At 36.8% G+C, this 24126-nt stretch overlaps 1 protein-coding gene across 12 annotated transcripts in view; it reads left to right on the forward strand.

Moving 5' to 3' along the window:
* PHF20L1 (PHD finger protein 20 like 1) overlaps positions 1-23445 on the forward strand; it is a 53251-nt gene extending 29806 nt beyond the window's left edge. For 4 of the 12 annotated variants that reach the window (XM_088179519.1, XM_088179528.1, XM_088179533.1 and 1 more), the window contains 11 exons: positions 6184-6402; positions 6597-6653; positions 7907-8011; positions 11930-12094; positions 12462-12643; positions 14529-14628; positions 15779-15865; positions 17433-17628; positions 18029-18398; positions 21893-22055; positions 23162-23445. In XM_088179519.1, coding sequence (XP_088035645.1) covers positions 6184-6402; positions 6597-6653; positions 7907-8011; positions 11930-12094; positions 12462-12643; positions 14529-14628; positions 15779-15865; positions 17433-17628; positions 18029-18398; positions 21893-22055; positions 23162-23304 — 1787 coding nt within the window. In that variant the 3' untranslated portion in view covers positions 23305-23445. The remainder of the gene's footprint in view (positions 1-6183; positions 6403-6596; positions 6654-7906; positions 8012-11929; positions 12095-12461; positions 12644-14528; positions 14629-15778; positions 15866-17432; positions 17629-18028; positions 18399-21892; positions 22056-23161) is intronic. The other 8 variants (XM_088179548.1, XM_088179556.1, XM_088179566.1 and 5 more) reach the window with 3 other exon arrangements.
* Positions 23446-24126: the final 681 nt, after the last annotated feature.

Consider the following 24126-nt stretch of genomic DNA (forward strand, 5'->3'; position numbering starts at 1 on the left):
TTGTTGAGCTGGGTCTAGGTCTTGGCCACAGCTGAAGCAATAAAATATTAAGTTTTATTTAGAACCACCTTTATTTAATGACTCAGAATTATGGGGCATGTCCCTACAGTTTGTGTCAGAGAAAAATTCCATGATAAAATTGTCTGTTGTTACTATTTGAGTCCATAGTGGGAAGCTGGAAGTACTTGCAACCCTACCAGAGGATAGAGTTTATACTGGATATAAAGTTTAATGAGCCTTTTTTCATATCTATATAATTTAAAGAGTTATAAGCTCTGAAGGAACTGATTTGCCAGCTACATTTTTTGTCTTCTGGGTTTTTGCCTTTCCAGGCACATCTGTTTTTCTCCAAATTTTTATATGTTACAGTTTTCTTTCATGCAATAAATGGAACTGTGTCTTGAACTTTCATACTGACGTTTTGTCCAAATGTTAGAAGTTTTCAGTAGGTTGCAGCGTGTAGCCCAACAACTTCTTAAGTATCAGTTTTGTGGCCTGAAAGACTAATATAAGCAGTTTGATATCTTTAATTCACAGATTGCATGGCAGCTTATGGAGCTATCTGCCTCTGTCAGTGGTATTGCTAGGACTATAACTAAAATTCATATGTGTTTTGGGTTCATCCTGATGTTTTAACTCTGGTGGAACATGTTTATCCTCATAATCTTGGAAGGAAAAGAAAAATGTAGATTTAAAGTTCAGGTTAGAAACCTCTGGAGTTAGTCTACATATTGAATAAATTTGTTGCATTCTCTGCGTTAGAAGGCATTGTTTTGCCTCTGAAACAGCACAGGTTCTCAAGTCACACTCCTGAAGCATGCATAATTACACCAAATTCTTTTATGCTTCAGGAAAATAAATAGGATGCACTCTATCAGTACTTTTCTAATTGTCTGTGTAAACAATAGCAAGCAAATATATACTGTAGAGGTGCCCAAAGCTTTCCTTTCTCATTCCTGTCAGTTCTTGAAATAATTGGGAAAAGTTAATTTGCATTATGCAGAAACATCTACCTAAGTGCAATTTAATACACGGCATCATTTAAATATATGCATTGTGACTCTATCCATTATAAACTGAGAACTCTGGTGTAAAATCCACACTATTCTGTAATTGTGTTTTCTTGATCTGAAAGAACTGTTATAAATCTGTATCTGTTTATGGTATTTCTGCTATTAAGATTTTATTAACACAGTCTGGATGTATTTGGAGTTCTAGATTTTGACATCATTACAGATTTTGTTAAGTGCACTTAAGTTAGACCTGCTGTCTTTGTAATCATTGAAGTGGATAACTGTGAATAGTTTCAGAGATACTTCATGATGGTATTTAGTCTGGAGCAGCCTGCTCTCATCCTTGACTCTTCTGTAACAGAGCTGAACTCGTTTAAACCCAGAGATGCAGTTTGTGATGTTGCACATTTTGACTTCTGATGGAGGCTAGGAGTTGAGTCAATTGAAAAAATAATTTGGCGTTGTTAAAAATTACACATTTTAGTGACTTTATTCAGAAGGTACTGACTTGGTATTTTCAGAGGAGAGGGACTAGGTGCACTGAAGTGCAGATGCATAAATGGCAACTCATAGTATTAGAACATAGATTTCAAAATCATTGCTCAAAATTAACACTTAGTCATTTTGCAGAAGCGAAACAAAATCTCAGTGATAATTCCTTCAATCCAAAGGCTCCATGGAAGTATTGTGCACTTTGATAGACACCTGTACACTACCCATTAGTTATTGAACAGAGGTATTGCTTTACTAAACTATTGTGAAATCCTACTTGTGATCATCTGACACTGCACACACATAACTAAGAATCTTTGCTTTCATTTGCCAAATTGTTTAAAACTGGCCTTTGGTCACTTTAGCATTTCAAAGACTTTAAATCCACAGTTAATCAGAATACTTGCAAAGCACAGTAGTTTTGTCATTCTGAATATATGAAGTTCAGGTCTTTCTGTTGGGCTTCTCTTTAAATTTGTGATCTTTTCTGTAGCCCTGCATCATTTATGTTACTTTAACTGTTATATATTGAGCAAACATAATTTCAGTAAGCAATCTGGGTTTTGAAGTTTAAGTAAAAGGAAAATATTACACTTTCTAATCTAACAATACAATATTTGTAATGCTGATATAACAATGATATCACTAGCTGTTATTTCCTATTCTAACACCTATAGATGATTATGCTAGTAGGGTAACATTAGGTTAGCTATATGGGAGAAATTTGCATTTAAGACTAAAAGAAAAAAAAACAAACATTGCATACTTTTATATAATTTCCTTGGTAACAGTTCACTGCAGGAGGAACAAGAAACAGCTGATGTACAAAATTTTCAGAAAATGAGATCAGTTGCTGTTTAAAAACTCTTGCCAGTGTTACTCGTTTACCTTGCTTTTAAGAGGGATGAACTATTGTTCATCTTATTACTTGCTCATGTTACTTTGGAGCTGTTTGTTTTAATTCAGCCATCTATTAACAGGCAAATTTACTGCCTCATTTGAATGCCTGCCATTCTAATCTCTTGCCCTGAAGTTTCCAGTTTGGACTGGTTGTGAGTCAAGCAAGAACCTTTTTATAGGCTTATTCTTGCTAAAGACATAATTTTGGGCAGGGTCCAGTGTTAATCTGTAATATGCAATTAAAAGTCTGTTTAGACATAAAATTGATCCTATACAACGGGAATTTAAAACACTAAATCATGACCAGCATGATTGATATTTCTATTGCAATGATTTAAGTTGTATATTAATGCAGATAATGATATTTATGATGTTATTTTAAACATGGAAAGCCATGAAATAGAATATCAGTCAACAAAATAAGGTGCTTCAGATTGCTACAATTCATTTGAGCTTTATGCATTGTAATAAGCAGTCCCACTGCCAATCCAGTTGTGCTGTTGTGGCAAAACATCCTGTCCTGTACCTGTACTTGCTTGAGGGGGCTTGTGTCACTTCTTTGTGCCATTACAGGAGAAGTAGCACTGGAACCATGTTATAAACTGAACTGGGAATGCTGTGGTTTGCATTCTTTTTGATCTGAAATCAGTCTTCTAGTGATAAAATTGATCTTGGAATGGTGACAAAATCAGTAGTTTACCAAGTCTAATCTCTGGTCGTCTTTGTCTGTGCTAAGTGTTAACTGCAGACCTCCCACGTTCACTGTGTGGGAGGTGGCTGGCTAGACTCCTTAACAGGAATAAAATGGCAATTAAAAGTAGCAGTTAAAAAAAAAAAAAAGGTAGTATTTTCACAAAGGAACTAATATTTCCTGGTTGTATTTGTTGCCCTTCTGACTGACTGCCTTGTCCAGTTTTGTAGTTATGTGTAAGGTATAGTGATTGCACAATTGAAAAGCAGACTTTGCAAGCTTTGACACTTTATGTAGGATTTGAGAATTTAAGATTCTTTATGTAAAATGATTTTCAATGAAGAAAAGTAAAATCCAAGAATAACATTGCAATGTGCACAGGCATAATAGCAGTTTCTATGTTGAAGATACTAAAGAAAGGCAGTTGGGAGAGTTCTGACAGCAAGATAGGTATTTGCTTGACTAGAGAGATTTCTGACCAATATAAGCGTTCCCTCAAGCAGTTACAGGTTACTTTGTCAGATGTGCTTGTGGTGAAAATTGAGATACTGAAATTTGTTGTGTTGGTATTAAATCATATTTGGATGTCAGGTCAGGATTTCTTCTCAATAATAAAGTTTAAGTACTAATTCATCTAATGTTGAGACTAAATTTCTCTTGAGATTGTTTGGGTGGAGTGTTCTCACATCTTTTCATCAAAAAGGCAGTGACTTAAATGAATTACGTGCATTTGGGTGATCCTTTAGCGCTCTTTTTAGAAATGAGACAAGACGTTGATAGCATGATGATGTGGGAAAGTGTCACTTTTTTCTTTTACTAATGTGCTAAAATATACTTATTGCTCTACAGATGGCAGAGCAGTTCAGTCCTGTAACAGAGACAAATGGTAATTAGGAAACCCAAGAAAGGAATAATTTGAGTAGTGTTTTGTGTCAATGATAAGTATTCCAGCAAGCTAAATGCACTTGAAATAGGCAAGAGCCTGAATCAGTCTTAAAAGGAGTATGGTCTTAGGTGAAGTGGTTTATTTGGGGCAGAGGAAAGACTCAGGTAGCCCCAGGCGTGGCCATGCAGCTCCTGTGGTGTGGCAGGAGCCAGCACACAGAACTGGGCAGCTGCTGCTGCCCGGATTGCACAGCACAGAGCTGTCCTGCAGCTGGGGACACGTGGCTTGTAAAAGTGCTGTGTGGTGTGAGAGATTATGAACCACTTTCAGTTGTTCTTGCTGGCACTTCAGCTTTCCAGCTAGTGTCATTTTGGATGTGTTCCCAGGAAGGCTCATACGAGTGGGAGTAGGTGTTGTGTGAGCTGCGTTGTATCCCAGTACAATCGGGTTTGTCTGTCCCTATTGGGAAGGCTTGAGGTGTTCTTGCCTTTTCCCCAGAATCTTTTTATGATGGATGAAGTTACTCAATTATCTTCATGCTGCTTATTTAATGCATTCCAGATCAGCTCTATATTTTGTATTTTGCCTTGTTGAATATCTGAATATCTTGGCCAATAGCAGGTATTTTTCAGGAGGTTTTGTTTCTTTTTTTTTTTAACATGCTTATGCTTTTGTTGGGCTCTTCTGTTGAGACACAAAAGGTATCTGATGCCTTCAAGTGTTTACAGCTGGCACCGAAAAACCTGAACCCTTTATTGAAATAAATAAGGGCAAGGAGACCTGCTCCTGTTTTAATGCCTTTGTTGACAAATCAGCTCCGGGAGGGAGCTCGGCAGATTCAGAGAAATTCAGCTTTGCTGTGCAGCAGAGCTGGGCTTTCTGTCCTCACAGGAGTCGTTCAGGAGAGTGTGTAGCGCCTAGTCTAGGGGTGTCATGTGGATCGGGTGATGTTAAGGTCATGGTGACAAGGCAAGAGAGTCCTGGTTGGTGATTTCATCTTCTTCACTGTTTTTCTTACTTGGGAGTACCATTTTTAGTTTTCGATGGTATACTGGCTCGTTGTTTTTAGGGGTTTTTTATTACTGAGTTGTGTCCCATAAGCACTTGCAGTTTTCTTATTTGCCAGGCACCATTTGGGGAGCAGCGAAGGCGTTACCGACGGGGAGGGAAAGGGAGTAGGGGCGAGGCAACTCCAGCGGGTGGGAATCAGAACAGAACAACAGCAACAATTAACATATAAACAGGGTGTTTTCCACAGTTAACAGAACATTAACAGAACAAACAGGAGCTTGTTCGTAACATTTATGACTTCACAGAGCTGCATTTTATACAATATGTCCTTGGTATGGTCCTATAATGTCTCCAAGGATCTGATGAAAATTAGGCTTTCCTAATTTCAATAGAGGAATCTTGAAGTTCTAACAACATTGATGGACACACTAACAGAGAGTTTTGAATTACTTCAATGATGTTCTTTATAAATAACTTTTATTCTAATTGGATTATTAAAAAAAATAGTATAAATATTAGCAGTGAAAATAATGATTTCGGTTTTGTTTTGTTTTCAGTTTGTTACTTACTAACTTGCATCAGATAAAGAGCTAAAATAACAAAATATTTCACTGAATAAACTTTTCTAAATAGTACAAGATAAGAATTGTCAGTGTATGATGCCGAATTTTGACAAATCACAGTACTTTTACATGTTATTCAAATGTGGATTGATGAAAGAAAGTGAATTAGTTAAATATTATTAAAGTCAATTAAAAACTCAATAAACAGAAATGTTTTACATATAGGACTAAAAATATTGTACCAGAGCTTAATTTTTCTGTTAAGGTAATGGAGCATTAACTTAAATGATACTGACAGTGTCAGCACCTTTAACTGTTACTCTTGTCATGGGTTCCTATTACAGTAAAAAAAAAAAAGGAAACAAAAAGGCTTAAAAGTGTCAGCAGAAGTACACTTCAACCAGTACAGGTATTTTAAAAGTGAGTGCAAATTCCAAAATATAGGAAGAAACCTTCTGTGGCATGTATTGTCTTGTATGTCAGACTGAGATCTAGCATTCATGTTTAATAATGATCTGTTAAGTGTGATGATGGTTTGACCATTATTGACATTTCAATGATCTGACCCAGCCCTGGCTGGCTGCAATCCTTATGGAATGCCGAGTAAATCCATCTTCTTGTTTTCAGCACCCTCGTCCCATGTACATGCCTTGCATCTGGAAATGCCTTTAACCAATAGTCTCAAGTTACCCAAAGGGAATAGTAAAAAAAAGAGGTCTTCCACATCAGTGAGCTCTGAAGGGACAGAGATACAGTGCTCTGTGCCCATAAAGGAGAAATGTTTTGAGAGTCTGAAGGAGAAAATATTAAAGAACATGATTGAGAAGGACAAGCATTCAGAAGTTGGTAAACTACAATACTTTTTGTTTCCAGTGCTTTAGACAATAAAAATAATTGTAAAATGACATTAAAAATAATTGTATTGTTTGTATGTTTCTTATTATTGTGTGCCCTTAGGATTTTTAACAGTCTAATGACTTTTACCAGAAATTAGGTCATCAGACACATTGGCCTTATGTGATATATTCTTCAATTTGCAGGTGCAGCTAGAATGGAAAGAAAAGGAAAACAGGAAGAGAAAAATTCTTCAACATATGGTATGTAATGAGCAATATTATTTTTACAAAAAAAAGAAAAATTCTCTAACTCTTCCTGCCTCTGAAGGGCAAATGTAAAAGCATAAGATATTTCCTGGGCCCAGCTGCACTTTTGTTTGTTAAGATCTTAAAAAGAGTTTTTATGTATATGACAGGTTTGTATCAGAAGAATAATTTTAAGATAAAATGAAAGAGCCCATAGCAAGCAGTTTGAAGGATCCTAAAGTACCTATGAGAGGCCAGCTGCCTCTGGTTTTTCATTTCATTGGGTTCTTTTTAAGTACAATGGGTAATACTGGTTATTTAATTGTACTGTCAGATTTAAGACGGGAGGAACAAACAAAGGTTACTAGCACACATTTTGTAATTCATGAAATAAAATACAGATTAAGAGGATTCTGTTTTTATCCTGTGTTCAAAATAAAATAAATTATTAGAGACTGGTGAGAATTCAGAAGTGAATCTATCTTGTTCTTCCAGGAGGTCAAAGTTTTGTCTCTGTGCTCCCCAAGAGGATAAGACTGCTCCAATTTGTGTGCAGGGAACAATCCTGGCTTTGAGGCTTGTTTTTTGTAGCAGGTTAATTTCCTTGTTATTTGTCTCACTGCTGATAACTTAAGAAGTTATTGTGGAGTGAAAATGTGGGATGTATTTTGTCTGGAGAGAATTAACAAGATAAAAATAATTTTTCAGAGTCAAATTGCTTGTCCTCATGTGTATACCAGCACTGGTTTAAAAGGGAACTGCAGCGTAAAAAATGTGTCCAATTCGAGTCAGAATCAGTTTTCTGTGAGGATGCCTCTGTATAGTGCAGAGGGCTGACAGCAGTAGCAGATTTGTGATACTGAAATTTCCTTCAAATGTCTTTCTTTAGGCCTAATATGTGTTTTAGGACAATGTAACCTTTAAAATTGGGAATTTCGCACTTGTGGAAAGCTTTTTCTCTTGCCCAAATCTTTTTGTTATAAACTGTAAGTAAAATAAAAGTTATAAGCTGTTTATGCGATGTTGCATATTTTGTGTACTTTGCTGTATTTTTTCTGCCTTGATACCTTAGAAATACTTAAAATGATAAAATATTATTTGTCAAATGAGATTTCTTTGAATTATTATACCAGCAATTAATAAGAGGCGTGTCCAAGACTGCAGGTAAATTAACTGAATCATTTTGATCTGAGTAGGCAGCTACAGCACTCAATTTTGAATGCCTTGTTTAGGTTAAGGTGCTTTGAATTGTTTAATTTTAATTTCAGGTAAAAAGAAAGAAAAAGAAAAGGAGAAAAAGGAGAAGAAAGAAAAAGATCATAAACCAAAACAGAAAAAGAAGAAGAAAAAAAAGAAGAAATCAAAACAGCATGGTAAGTTCAATTTATATCTTTTTAAAGTAAGTAAAGGCACGAGTGTATTTCTAGCAGTAGATAGTAAAACTTGTTTGTAAACAATATGAATGTAAAATTTCAAAAACGTCCAAGAGTAAGTTTTAGCGTTAAATATGAAAAGGACACTTGGGACTTGTTTTTTTCTAGCATTTATAGCCTGTCTTTCTCTATTTGATAGACACCTACTTCACAGACGTTTTTTCTTCCTCAAAAAGATACGCTTATTGTTTTCATCTCTTTAAATTCTTCGTTTGAAGCTCTGTGTACATGTTATACCTATTTTGCTTGGACATTAAAATTATTCTAGTGTCTGGTTTGTTGCTACATTTCAGTGGTTTGCTGTATGCAGTGCACCCCCTCTTTAACAGTAAATCCTGCACAGCTGAGGTTGATGTCTGTTATAACAGCCTTGTGTCTTGTCTTGACAAATGGGGATTATATTTTGTGGATTATGTGTTTCTCTGTCCAAAATTTGTGCTATAACATGAAAATGCTTCCAGATCATGCAGTGCTTTAGTATGAAGTGCAATTTTGTAGGTTTTGTGTACTTTGTCATCTTTATAGTGGAGTAATATAATTTTAAGCTATAAACTCCAATTCCATATTTTACTTAAAAATCATTGGGAGCTTCTTACTTGCACTGGAAAGGCATCTAAGTATTTGCAAGAAGATACTGATAAATGGTAGGTATGTGCCTAGTATTGTTCTTTGGTTTTATCTTCTTGTGGTCATAAGGAGGTTTGTTGTTGGCTAGTCTGTTTTGTTTTGTTTGGGGTTTTTGCTTGTTTTTTGTTTGGTTTGTTTGTTTTCATCTTTTTATTCCTTTGATCTTTTTGCCAGCTTGTCTTGAAACTTAGAAGCTTGGCAGAGGTACCATAATTAGGTTCCAGTTTCTAGGAGCCTTATCCAGTGTTTGTAAATATGAGAAGAAAATATGCCCAGTGTCTCAACAAATAGAAATCTTAAATCCAGCTGCAAAAAGCAGCATGAGTAAAACTTGAGCATTTTATTCTTTGCAAATTCATCTTGTGAAAATCTGGGTTTAGCAATCTAGAGGTATTCAATCTGGACTTTTTTTCACTGGGGAAAAATTTAAAATGCCCCAGTGGATTGTGACTCCAGTGTCTGACCCTGAAAAAGCCCATCTGTCAAAAGAAACAGGACTCTCTCTCCAGGGCTAGGTCACTCCACTCCAGGTGTGGACAGAAGTGTAAGGGTGTGAGGCTCCTTTTGTTTGAAATGAAATTGAGGCATTTTGGGCAAGAAGAGAGAGCAGGTACATTGTGTGCCCCAGGTACGTTTTGAAGAAGGCTTTAAGACAAAACAAAAAGTAAAGACTGGTTTTGTGCTCTGGGTATGTGTGTGGCTTACTGGTTGTATAAAACCCACCTGTAAGCAGAAAATAGGCAATGCCTGTTATTTATGCTGCTCTGTTGCAGTGAGGTTGGAAGCCAGTCCACCATGAAATAATCAACTCAGCTGCTCCTTGAGTTCTCTACAGTGAATACACTTGGGAAGTGCTGGAAATAGTGTGCTTTGGACAGAGACAGTAAAGAGCAAAGTTACTTCATGGAAGGTGATCTAGGAGAGAAGGATATTTAGGAACCCACAGCAGGAAAACTGTAGTGGTAGGTGGGAGCAGGAATGCTTCCTGCAGTAGGATGGAAGTGCAGTAATCTGATTACTTGCTTATATTTGAAGTACTAATTTTTAAGGGTAGTAAATGGGTAGCTACTTGTAATTACTGATTGAAGCCATAGGCCTGCTTAGGTGGGTCCAGAGGAAGGCCAGATGATGATCAGAAGACTGGAGCACTTCCCCTATGAGAAGCGTCTGAGAGCCTGTTTAGGCTCTCATACAAAAGAGAGTGCTGGGGAAAGACCCTATAGCAGGCTTCTAGTATTTACAGGAGACCTACAGAAAGGATGGGGAGGGACTCCTGAATAGAGAGTGTAGTGAATGGCAAGAGTTAGCCATTTTAAACTGAAAGAGGGTAGATCTAGGTTAGATTAAGTATTCAAAAGAAATTATTTTCTGTGGGGGTGGTGAGCCACTGGAATGGATTGTCAGAGAAGTTGTGGATGTCCCATCCTGGGAAGTGTTGAAGGCCAGGTTGGATAGGCCTCTGAAAAACCTGTTATACTGGAAGGTGGGGGGGGGGAACAGGATGATCTTTAAGGTCCCTTCCAACCCTAATGTTTGAAATTACATGACTTAGTCCACGTGATGTTGTCTGTGCTTGTGTGTGTGCTATAACAGCCTGATCCTGCTCTGCTCTCTGGCTGAGCAGGAAGATAATACAGAGATGTATAAGTACAGTGGAGATTTCTGCAATAGGTGGGCCCAGACACTATCTGCCCACTAGCTCCTCTGGATCCCAGTCTTTCCAATTTCTGTGCTTTCAGATATGAGCTCGTGGGGCAGCAGCCCCACTGCAGTACAGACAATCTCACTTCCATGTGTATTCTCACATGTTCCTGGTGTTGGCCAGGACTCCCTGGGTCCCCAGAGCCCCCCACCCCAGCTCACCTGCTTAGAGAGTCATTTCCACCCAGAGCTGGCCCTTGCAGACCCACTGACCCCTTGCTCCCAGGCCATTTCTTCTGCTCATCAGCTGGTCCAGCTTGATCCGTGCAAGCAGTCAGATACTTGAACTGGCTGCAGGTGCTGTAGCATGAGCTCATGGGCCTCTGTGACCAGAGATCCCTGGCATGGGGCTGGCACTGTTGTCACTGCAGTCTCTGAGTGCTGACACCACGGATATATGGACCCTTCGACCTGCGGTGCTCAAAATGAGGTTTAATAAAAATTACAGAATAGTTGAGGTAGGAAGAGACCTCTAGAGGTGCAGTGGTCCAAACTCCAGGATTATATCCAGACAACTTTTCAATGGCTTCAAGGAGAGAGACTTAAAACCTCTGCCAGGACAGACTGGATGCAGGATGTGGCCAGGCAAGTGTACTGAACACAAAACTTTATGCATATGTAACTTTTTTTATCCTGTTATTCCTGTGTTCTCTCCATAATTATTCTTCCCCAAATCACTTCAGTCCATCCATATTCCCCACCTATTTTTTCTTCCCTCAACATTTAATAGTAAATCATTTGCAAACCCAAATTTTTTTCCCCCACATCCCATAGTGTCTCCCATTGGCAGTCCCCCTGGGCTGCAATTGCCATTAGTCCAGAGGATGATAGCGAGAGCTGCTGTGGGTAACACATCCTGATGGGTTTCATGCATGGATAATGGAGGTGATAGTGAGAGGCCTGGCCCGGGAGTGTTGTGTTGTTTGCCTGCTCATTCTCCTCCTTTGGGCTCGTGTATGTGTACTCTCCTGGGATGCTCCCTAGCCCATCCCACGACCTGTTGGCCCATTCATGTCTCATGGGATGGGCCTGGGAACATCCAAAGACAATTTCCTTTGGGCTCCCTGTGCTCCTCTGCAGGGATGCAGGCCAGCTTTTATCACTTAAACTGATGGTAGTCTATGGTTGCTTCTAGGTAGCAATGCTAGTAGTGCTGCAAACAGACAAGGCAAAAGAGAAAGTCACCAGCAGCATCTCTAAGGATAGCAGATGGTGCAGGATGAGTTGTGAAAAAGAAGACTGCATAATATTCTAGGAAAAATTACCCTCTGTACATTCGGAAATGGGGGAGTTACAATAGGTGATGCTTATCTATCAAACTTGATTATGTTCCTTACTGGAAAATTTTAAATAAAATGTTACAAAGAGCTTTTGTCGTTTCTTATTTACAGTTTCATCGTCCTGATACCTCAGCGTTGATATTCTTTGCTTGTCAACATGATGCTGCAGTAAAATTTATACACTTTTTTTTTTTAATTTGTTATAAATTTTACTTTTGTAAGAGCAACTTCTTTTCTTTTAACTTTTCAGATTACTCGGATTATGAAGACAGTTCTGTTGAATTCCTGGACAGGTGCTCCTCTCCCTTAACGAGGTCCTCGGGCAGCTCTCTGACGCTGCGCAGTATGTTCTCAGAGAAGAACACTTCATACCAGTATCCAAGAGCTATCCTGTCCGTTGACCTTAGTGGAGAAAGTAGGTTGAATGAACAGCAAATTTCAGTTTATAGGTTTAATTTGTTAAGAAAGACAATTTTAAAGGAAATAATTTGGCTTATGTTTGAGATTGTAGCTATAAATATGGTGACTGATTTATCCTTCATCTGTTTAAATCAAAATGCTTACACTCCTCATACATTGTACTTTGGGTAAGTGTTGCTACTCTGCATCTGAGGAGAGCACGTTAAAGGCAGGATTCATCTTGAAATCTCATATACCAGCAGTGTGTTTGAGAGTGAATTTTTTGCTAATGCAGATTAAGGTTTTTACCTGTCAAAACTCCCTGTGCTTCTTTGAATTATCATATCTCTCCACACAGTTTCATGTGTATTTATTTTTGTTAGACCTTTCAGATGTGGAGTTCTTGGATGATTCTTCCACAGAGAGTTTGTTACTTAGTGGTGATGAATACAATCAGGATTTTGATTCAACTAACTTTGAAGAGTCTCAGGATGAAGATGATGCTCTCAATGAAATTGTTAGATGCATTTGTGAACTTGATGAAGAAAATGGCTTTATGATTCAGGTAAAGAAATTTGATGTGTGGAGTTATATTTTCCATGTGAATGTTTTGCTTGTGAAGGTGCCCTTTTGATGTACCACAGACTGGAATTATGTAGACAGCTATACATAACCGAACAAGAACAAAATATTTCTTTGTTCTGCACTTCGTTTGACTGTTCAGTGGATGCAGAGCTGTTTCTCTAGGATGGGGTTCCTCTAGCAATTTGATATATAGGACAAATTGCTAGGTAATCTTTTTCTTTATAGCCAGCTGATAAATTTGGAATACAGTATCCTCAGCCACACACAAACCATTGCTTCTGTTCCCCAGACCATCCTGATCATATGAGCCCTCCTGACTTGGCCCTTGTGCTTTTCAGTACCATTTATAGAAACCTCTCTGCTCAATATAAATGTCCCTCCTCTGTGTGCAACATGTCTCCTGTGCAGACACTAAATACTGTCAGTACTGTGATGTGTGTTTCATCTTTAGAATAGCACTTCTCACACTGGATATTACTACCAGCTTTTAGAAACTGCTGAGAATTTAACTTGGTATAGATAAAAGGGAAGAAGAATATACCATATCTGCACAGCATTCAGGTGTTGATGGATTGCAGCTCTTGCTGCTCATTACTTTGTACTCCAATGAGGAGAGTATTTCCCATCCATGAGTAATTTCAAGTCTTTTTTTCTCAAGCAATTTATAATGCAGAGATTAAATCAGATGCAAAAAGCAATAAGGAAGAACTCAGTTGTCAACAACTTTAGAAAGGTCATGAACCTCCTGTGTTTTTTATCCCCATTCAAAATCAGGTTTGTATTCAACTAGTACTGTGGTACAGTTCCTGTTGATAGTATGGAGCCCTTTAGTTGAGATTTAAAGGAAACAAGTAGAGCTGTCATGTGTTAGTGGACTTACTCTTCTGGAACTGGCAGAGCCCTGGAAATGAAGGGCACACAGGCTGTCTCTGGGAGCAGACTGAAATGCAGTGCTCCCTTGGAGGAACTGAGCAGGAGTTCAGCTGTGGTAACACTGTGGAAAAATGGACTGGTACAAGAATCTTTGGAGACAGGAGGGGACGCTAGCTGTAGTGACAGGAGGAAAGGTGACTTTGGTGTTTTGAACAGGTTGGTAGTCAAAGGCATGTCAAAGCAAAGAGGAGAAATTTTCAGCAGTGAGCCAGCAGATATTTAAAAGACTGACAAGCACAGAATTGAAAAAGGGAAATATCTTTATTAAGAGGTAGTTTCCTGCCTGTTTTTGAAGTCCAGTGGCAGCCTGATTTTTCCTCTTCATGCTTGTCTCACAGAGCAATCAGTTTGCTGTTTCTAGGCTCTCATGTCTTGCCACTTCTATTTTGCTCTCCTATTCTCTTGTTTCTCCTCTTTCATTTTCTCTTAATTTTCTTTTTCTTTTAGATTTTCCATTGGTGCGATATTAAAAGCACATCTTTCTAGCGCACTGGAGAGATGCTTTGTAAATATAAATAATTAAACTGAAGAGTTTTCTACTTTTCACTGTTATGCTGTAATGTATTACATTATCTTTCTACTTTACTATAATATTATACTCCTGTCTTATGTTTCACTACTAAATATGTAGGTGCTAAAATATTGAATGTTGTAATAAAATGCTATTTAATATTACATCTTCAGTTTCTTTTTTTTTCCAGTCCAGAGTTTGTGGTTGAGGTAACTTTCAGATCTAGAGCTGGTTTTTTTAGCTTGATGTCTTTGTCTACCCAAACACAAATTGCTCAACTAAAATAATCTTGCTCAAACCACCTATTTAAATTAAAGTGCTGTTCTCTGCATTTTGATGATGCAAGAAGTAGCTTCTGAGTTATGGCATCTACTCATCTCAGTTTTAGTTTTTGCTTTTGTTGTTTTTTTTCTGACATCAGTGTGAAGAATGCTTGTGTTGGCAGCACAGTGTATGCATGGGACTGTTGGAGGACAGCATTCCAGATCAGTACATCTGTTACATCTGCAGAGATCCACCAGGTATGGATAAACCACCTTTATCTGCAGCCCTGCTTGGGATTTTTGAGCAGAGATGTTACAAATTTGCTTCAATTGTTCAAGCTTTGTCTGTTTTGTGTTACGTGTGCCGCTTCTTTGGGGCAAGTGATTCTAAGTTTGGCTCTGAGCAGAAACTCATTTTTATGTTAGTAACATCGTGGTCAGCTATGCTAAATCTTATCCATCAACTCAGTTACCATTGTTTTACTTATTGAAACTTAATTCCCTCTAAACCTTAGCACTTTTTTATGTCAGTGTAGTCTGGAAAGCATTTCTAAAGAAATCATTTTTGTTCAGGGATCTGTTTTGCCAATACTTGGAATCACATTTGTTCATTTAAATATTTTCTTAGAGGAAAAGGACTCAGTACCACAGTACACTGAAACATGCTGTGAATGGCATTTCATAGTAATTGCAATTTTATAATGTTTACATTTGCCCAGAACTGTGTAAAAGTGTGGAATTGAAATTTAAAATGTGGAAAAATCTAGCACATCTTAGAGTAAACAGTAGTGCACAAACAGCATATGTTGAAATTCAGATAGTTAGGTCAAGTTTATAAGAACTAGGAAAACTATTTGCTATTAAACTGAATACATTTGATTAGGTAGATGTTAATTTAAAAATTATTCTGTGATAAACCCATTTTTCTTAACAGTTATTTGGAGAAAAACGAAAGAATTTGGAAGTAAGTTTTTTGTATTTTCTTCTAACTATTGATACAAATGCACATACCTATCTTCTGGTGAAATATCCAGCACTCCAGCTGTTTCAAAAGGGCAGTAAGACTACAACCTCAAATTTACTTTCATTCTAAATCTAAGAAGTGAAATATGAACATTGTTTGCAGAGTTTTTGTGAGCTATTTTTGAGATGCAATATTAGGAAAACAGAGCTGGTTTCATATGCCCCAGTGTGACTCAAAACTGGTGGTAGAGAGTCTTGTCTGAGAGTTCTGTGTGGTGTCTCTTTCAGCAGCCCAGCTTTTTCTTACTAAACCCAGTTAATTTGTCTTGTGCTCTTTCCCTGCACTGCATTAGGTACTTTGTTTTCCCCTGCTATGCGAGTCTGTGTCCCTAATTTTTTATCTTCTCTCCCTTCCTAACCATTACTTCTTTTCTTTCTATGTCAGGAGAAAAAAGTCATTCTCAATGTCAGTATTTTAAAGTGTATTGGGATAATGGGCAAAAAGGAGATAGACAGGGTATTCTCCTGAAAGGTATGAAGGGCTTCCATCAACCCGTTCTTTGTTCTGTCTATGATGATAGTGTGATTTGAAATCGAGTGTAAGATAATGCTGTCAGTCCCTCTGGGTGCCTTGTTGTAAACAGTAACATTACAATAATTAGCATTATGCATTTCTACTTTTGGGTGGGTGTTTTGGTTTTGTTTTGTTACGGGGTTTTTTATTTGATTGGGTTTTTTAGTAGTTATGTGGCTACTGTAGAAGTGTTAGCCACAAACTTGTTCTTGCTGGTTGGGTTAAGGCACAGCAGGGGAGACCTGAGGCCCACTTACAGAAGTCTGGTGAAGGGCACCTCCAAGGGGAGCATAAGAGCTCTGCTGACAGATAGTTTTGAAATGCCTGCTTTTCCTTGCGGAAAGTAAGGTTCACTCTTTATATTTCTGAAAATTAAATAAGGGATAAAAAAAGACAATATCCAGCACTGGGATAAAACAAAAAAATACCTATTACCTTAAAACACTGTTCTTAAATACTTTTACATTACATGGGTTAATGCATATTCATGAGAGTTTATACATATTCAGACATTCCTATGAGTTTAGATGTTCCAGGAGTTCTTTTGCTTGGTTTTAACCTTTGACTTGTTTGCATGCTATCCTATAGTTTAAATCAATATATTTTATTTCTTCTCGAAGCTCTCTTTTGTTTTTACACTTTCTGATAATGGAGATTCAGTATTTTTTTTCTTGGTGTCCTGTTTTTTGTCACTGTTATCATTCAGATAAGATAGTCCACAAATGTGAGAAACAGCATAGCTATTTCACACTATTATCTGAGTTAGTTACACAAATAAAAGCATTTTAACATTACATAGTTTCTATTTTAATACTATGCTAAGATTTAATATATAATATATATATTCATCACACTACTATTTGTATAAGCTATATGGTGCATGCATAAACTGACAGATTATACTACACCAAAAAGCAGTTAAAAGAAATTACAAATTGTACTATATTAAAATCTTTGTGGTTAATAATAACTTGCAAATGCTAATACATAAATGCAAAAGCCAATATTGGCATTTATAAAATCCTGAAACCTTTTCCTGGCTTCTAATAAATAGATACTGACTTCAGTATTGAAGCACAGCATTTGTCTTTTAGAAACAACTGGGTGTTTTGGATATGTCCAAAGACATATAGGATATGTATATTATATATACATATATAGAATATAAAATCCACTCTAACATTTCTCTAGGTAATTTAGGCTTTCTTTAAAAAAAAAAAGTAAGTTGCAGTACTTAGACAAATAACGTGCCAATGTAAACGGGTTTTTTGTGGTTATTTTTAATTTTGATAACAGCATAAATCTTAATATACAGGTTTATTTCAAAGATGATTAGGTTTTAATTTCAAATGCCATTTTGAAGGGTCTTGAGGTTTCAGGCTAATTTCTTTTTAAGACTTTCTTGTTAATCCACTAAAAGTAAACTCGTATATTGTGCAAGTGCAGCACATAATTATACTCTAATTGTAAATATAATTCTGCTGTGGCTTTAGATGGCCCTCAATTTTTTTATTGCTTACCCCAGGACAGAGGTGGAGTGCCAAATATCTCTATGACAAAGACTGGCTAAACAATGGACACATGTGTGGATTATCATTTTTGAAAGAGAACTACTCTCATCTTAACGCCAAAAAGATCGTGTCAACACATCACCTACTGGCAGATGTTTATGGGGTAACTGAAATACTGCATGGATTGCAGCTGAAGATTGGGATACTGAAGTAGGTATCACTCCAGGGTTTATTTTCCAACTTTATATATTCAGGTAGCAGAGACTACCATTATTTCATATGCATTTTTCTCTCCCATTAAAGTTCTTTCTTGTATAATCTTTTAAACAATTCAAATGCAAGATGTGCAGTACCCTCAGCTTCAGCAGAAGCTAGGTGTTCAGCACCCAAGCACACCTGGTCTATTGGGATGATTGGTGATTTTTTTGGTAGATTTTGGGTTAAAGAGACATTCTAGATTTATCTTAAATTGATGAATGACCTAGGAATACTTCATGTTTGGTAATGGTGCTTATCAGTAGCTAAGATTTAGGAGAATTGGATGCTTAATAATTCAGTGCTCTAAGTGGTGTTCTCTGTAACTTGCTTTTTTTCCTCCTCTTCATTGCAGAAATAAGCATCACCCAGACCTTCATCTCTGGGCTTATTCAGGGATGAGGAAAGAACAAGAACAAAGAACTGTTGGGGTAGAGAAAAAGTTAGTGACTTTGCAGGATGCTGTTAATCCAGCTGAAAGGACGTATCATAGTCAAAACCATAAAGAGCCACCCAGTATACCCCAGAAGATGGAAGAAACATATATCACAAGTGAGCACAGTTACCAAAAACCACAGAGTTTTAGTCATGACTACAAAGCAGTCACTGACCCTATGAGCTCAGATGATGAAGACACAAGTAGCTTTGAGGAAGATCAGGAATATCACACAGAGAATAAAAACTGTTTACAATATTCTTTTAAAGATGATGGCATGAATGAGCAGGTAAGTATCATTCTTCATCTGGGAAATTTTATTTGGAAAAGTATGTTCAATGAGATAAAACTGAAGTACATACAGGTATTTAAAAATGTTTTTTGCTGTACATCAACATATTTATCAAATAAGTCAGCAGAAATCAATAGAAGCAAATTTGGATCACTGAAATAGTTCCAGGTGAAGTATGTTCATTTCAGCTGGTCTGTGAAATACAAGGTATGGTTTAAGGTATCGCCTATGCTAAAAATTTATTCTCAATCTAATGCTTTGAGAGAAAGGAAACCCTATTCTTAAAATGCAAGATCTTGGAAGTTACGTGGTTTATACAAGGTGAGGAAAATGGGACAGGTTTTCTCTTTTTCTTTCAGTTTGGTTATCTGTATGTGTTACAGGGTTTTTGTTGTTGTTTGTTAAACCAAGGATTTTTTAATAGTGTTTATCATTGTACTGTATTCTTCTTTTAATGCTAGTACCTGGAATACCATCCACAACTAATGGTTTACTGAACAACTAATTTCACCTCATGTGCAACTACTTTTCAGTCCTATATATTGCATATTTCGTCTAATGAAACATTTTTAGTCAGGATTATATTTTGCTGTTTAAACATCTCTTTCTCATTTTTACATTAGTGGTTTCAATCCATTATTTGCTGGAAAAGGTCTGAAATTTGTTAATCTGGTTTTAGTGAACAGTTCTCTGAGCAAAAACCAAAGAGAACCAAACCTTTCTGTTTTCTGCAAACCAGCTGTATGAGGATAAATTTTCCAAGTCATCCCTCTTTTGAAGTACAGTTCCTGGTGTGGAAGAAATGAGTATGATGCTTCTTTTTTCTTTTTAATTTTAGTTCTAAATGTGGCATGAAAGCTGTATAGTCCGAATGGGGATTTTTAGGCTCATTCTAATTAAAAATACCTGTTTCTATGCTAAATTTGCTACATTGCACAACTGTATTCAGATTTTTAGTAAGGAGACATGCAGCAGTGTGAAATACTCTTGCCTTCCAACAGTAATTTGAATTGTCATTGTAAACATTATAAATAGTATCAAGATATTTAGAATTAAAGGAAAATATACATGGGCAGTTAAACAAAACTAATATTTCCTTCAGAGATTCAAGCATACATCTAAAAAGCTAGGTGCTCTCTATTTGACACTGCCCTAGACAGATCTCTTCTTGGTTTAAGAGTGTTCTTTCCTTTGGGGACACCTTGACCACCTTTCCAGCAGTCAGCCTTGATAATAAAATAAGGCCTTCTGCGTAAACATGGTAGGCATGGAAAAGCTCTCCTTGGCTTCTCCATTAACCTGTTTGCAGATATCTTAAAACTGACACTGAAGGACCATTTTTAAATGATCTGACTTCTCTCTAAGGTGTCTTTTCTCCTCTCCTAGTCAAAGTTTTGTTGGGACTTTGAATTTTCCTTTCTAGCATTCTTCAGAGCCTTTTAATATTCTGGTTTTCTATATTATTTTGTCTTGCCCTAATCTGCAGTTCTGTTAGAAACTTCTATTTCTCTTACAAAGAGGGTTTGGATTAACTGTTATCAAGTCTCTTTTTGGGCTATGCGTTATCTTTAAATTGCGGTTTCCTTAGTTTTGCTTCTGAAAGCACAAGCCTTCCCCACCTGACCCTCCTGTTATTCCTTGTCCATGAGCTGTATCCTTAACTCTTCTTCTGCCATCACTCCCTGATTACCTACATTGATCTCAGCTTAGAGGAAAACCTGTTGGATTTTGTGTTTTTTTTCAAGGAGCCATTTGAATAAATATAGAGGTCAGGAGGAAAAAAAATAATTTATGATGTTATTTAGATATTCAGTTACTTAGCTTTGAAATTTTCTCTAACTTACTGAAACAGGCTGAAAGATTATTTTGGTTTTTGAATTATGGACTTGGATCCTTTTACAACAAAGGAGCAATGGCATTCCTGTAGTTTTTGAGAGGATCTGAAAATTGTAAGGAATAGAAAATATCTTAATTATATTGGATTACTACCAGTTTGATTACTGAAAATACTATGGAAGCAAACCTAGTATCTTCAGAGAAGGGATTTTAAATATCATAAAAGCATCAAAACTCTCATACCTTTTAAATAAAATCTATCTCTGATACATAATTTTAACTCCTTTAATGAATATTACAAATGTTAACAACACTTGTCCCATCTGAGTTGCTAATAAAGTTGCCAGCAGGTCAGTCAGAGTTGTATTTGTTTGATTGGTGTTTTTTAATTGATTTCAAGTCTGAAAATGAAAAATGGATTTTTTTACTTAAGTAGTAACTTAAAATCCTTCAGTTCCTATTTTCTTCTTTACCTTTCTTCTCACTAGTTGACTGGAGAAAGAAATATTTTAATAACAGACCTAACACCATTTTTTCTTATGTAGTGTGGGAAATTAGCTGAGCTGTTCAGAAATGTATATTAAAACAATTAAAGTCATTCTTTGCTCTGGCATTTGACGTGAACTGACACTATGTGAACCCATGTCTGACATTCTAGTCCTTAAAATAAAGTAAAAGATCTTCATTGGATATGAAGCCATAGTGGATATAAAATGGAAGCTGTTAATCCTGCTAATTAGCTGAGATGCTGAGCATTTTTAACTCTTTAAATCTGATCAACTTCCACTCAGTAGCTGAAACATCAAATACAGAAAGATTAGGAGCTCGTGTACTATCTCTGGTATGCTGTGAAGATACTGATTAAATTAAAGGAGCCAGTGTTCCTCAGATACTGTGTTTGCATGTTACTGTAACTACCCCAAACACGTTCAGTTCTGCCCCGGACTTGTGCTTGGAAGGTAGGTGGGGTCATAGCAGGTAGGAAGAGAAGTTTTTTGTCTTAATCAGCAAACACAACAGATTGCCCAGAGAGGGTGTGGAGTCTCTTCCTCACTGGAGATACTCCAGAACCATCTGGACACAATCCTGAGCCACGTGCTCTGGGATGACCCTGCTTGAGCAGGGAGGTTGGTCCAGGTCCACTGTGGTCCCTTCCAACCTGACCCATTCTGGGATTCCGTGAAATAGGATGTCCAGCTTACTTGTGCAAAATAGTGACTCTTGACATCTTAGATACATCTGCATTGTAGAGAGTTTTCCATGGAAAGAAACCTTAAGATTTTGCACATTTTTGGTGGCAGTAGACTCATGCAGTTCAGAGCTTTATGATTTGTTTTTTATATAAAAAGGGCACAGAAATACAATCTGTCTTACTGGATTAAACAAAGTATTTGAACTGCTTAATGTTAGGGAAATGAGGCAAAAGGTGTATAGATGCTTATTTATGTGGAATATGCATTTTGTTTGGTTTAGTCTATTGATATGTCATGGTATGTGGCTTTCTGAGTAAGCTTTTTGTTGTGTATACAGAAGTACAATTCTAAGGCAGCAGAGTTTATCATGTGCCTCAAATGTTGAAATCAACACCAGAAATTTAAACAAAGGGAAAAAATATCTTAAATGGCAATTTTTTTCTTTCTGTTGCTCCTATGAAGAATTCTGCTGAAGGAAACACTGTGTTTGTTTGTAATGAAAGAAAAGGCTCAGAAGAACAAGTGGACACACATCTTCAATGGCAGCTAAATCTCCTCACTCATATAGAGAATGTACAGAATGAAGTCACCAGCAGAATGGACCTGATTGAAAAAGAAGTTGATGGTAACTGCATTGCCAGATTACTTGTTAATGTACCTGTAGCAGCACCTCTCATAACTAATGTGTTGAAAGTGATCTGAGGCACTGAGGATGGATTTTTAAGTATTCTGTTCAAATTTGGGTCCCTAAATTATAAGCAGAGCTTGTACTCTTGATCTCCCCACGCCCTTCCACGAGTTTTCAATGCCCAGTAAAGTAGATTAAGCCCTCAGAACCCCTGAGCTCAGGCTCAGACTTCAGAAAGCTTACATGACTTATCTAGTCTTTGTCCAGATATGGATCATAAAGTTGATGGCTTTTTCTGCACCTTGAGAGATTTTTGCCTGATTGTTCTAGTAATTGACAATATTTAGGAGGGAAAAAAAAGGTGTTTTTGTGCCTTGAACTTTGTTTTTTTATTATTAGTGAGCAAGTGATTTCACGAAGACAATTCAGTCTTCATGAGAAAACTTGAATGAAATTATATTGTACGAGGATATTTTAGTACATAAAAACGTAAGAAACTAGTAATTAAGGAAGCTTGTAGTCTAATCCTAGGATTCCTTAATTAATCTTTTAACAAATAAAGTTGTCTTATTTCTATTTTCAGTTTTACTTCTACTATCACTGCTTCTCCTAGGCAGTGTTTCGAAACTAACAGGAATGACCTTTTCCCTTCTCTGTTTCTACAAGCAGAGAAATTCCTTGAAAATATTTGTTGAAGATTGGATAATCATTCTGTAATCTGGACCTTGTCCACAGGAGCCTGTTAAAGTGGCAGAATCAAGCCTTGTGTTTAAGGGTTTCATTTTCTTTTCCAGAACTGTGAGAGTAGACCGTGAACTGAAGTTGCTTTTATGTGTATAGAGGGTAAATTGTGAGCTAAGGGTAAAATTTACTCCCAGATACCTTTTTACAGCAACAATCATATCAGAAGATTGGATTGTTCAAGAGGAATACAGAATTATTTGGTGTTTCACTAAGAAAATTTCTTCTGTTGAGTAAAAATCACAGCCTCAGTGTATTTTCCCTTTTTATGAAAGAAAAAGTAAGAAAAAAAAAGTTTACTTTTTATGGAAACTGTTTCTCAAAGACTTACTCTAATCAACTTCTTCCTTTCCCTTCTGTAGTTTTAGAAAGCTGGCTTGATTTCACTGGAGAACTGGAACCACCAGATCCTCTGGCAAGATTGCCTCAGCTCAAGCGACGTATCAAACAGCTCTTAATCGACATGGGAAAAGTACAGCAAATAGCAACACTGTGCTCTGTATGACAAAAGGAAGAATAAAGTAAAAATAGGTTATTTACAGTGGATTTTCTTATTAGCCACAAGACTGACAGGAAGACAGCAAAAAGCTGAGCATTTATCTGGTTCTTTGCTGATTACATTAATAGCCTGAAGCTTTAGAAAGAAGAGAGGAAGTTTAGAGTCAGGAATCTGATTTATTGAAAATATGAATATTCAATGTCCAGGCTTCAAAATGATATATAATATACTGAGAAATGTCAATTTCTCATCATTTTAACACCTTAAATAAGTAAATCCCCAGATACAAGAAAATTCAACAAAAACTCTTCGCAGAACAATGCTACTATTTTGAAACCCTTGGCAAACATTTCTAAATTAGCAGAATTCAGCTGACTAAAAATGCAATCCTCTTATCTTGCTAGTGAAAGATAGATACAGAGAGAGCTGTATCTTCTCTACAAGGAAGGTTTTTAGATTATTTCTTTCTCTAACAAATGTTCAGGAAAATGAACTTACTAGCTTTGATTTTTGAAAAAAATTAATTGTCATGGTCTCCCTTTTAAAATATTTTTTTAACTAGAAATCCCTAGAACAGCACCCCTAGGCTCCTTTAAAACAGAAGTGGAAAATAGTGGTCAGATGTGCCAAATAATATTAAAATCACTGGGATGAGAGTTTGATTATGACTTAGGCAAAGGTTTTTTCCAAAGTCCTACTTGGTGCCAGCAGTCCATCCAAAATTGTATCTAGTTTATTTTTTTTTTTATGTTCTATAGCAGTGTTCAGGAATCAAGGTGCAATTTTTGTCCTGGGTAGCTCTATTCTGATGCTGGCCCTCTGAAAACG

This window comes from Sturnus vulgaris, chromosome 1, assembly GCF_052056855.1.
Source record: "Sturnus vulgaris isolate bStuVul1 chromosome 1, bStuVul1.hap1, whole genome shotgun sequence".
NCBI lineage: Eukaryota > Metazoa > Chordata > Aves > Passeriformes > Sturnidae > Sturnus > Sturnus vulgaris.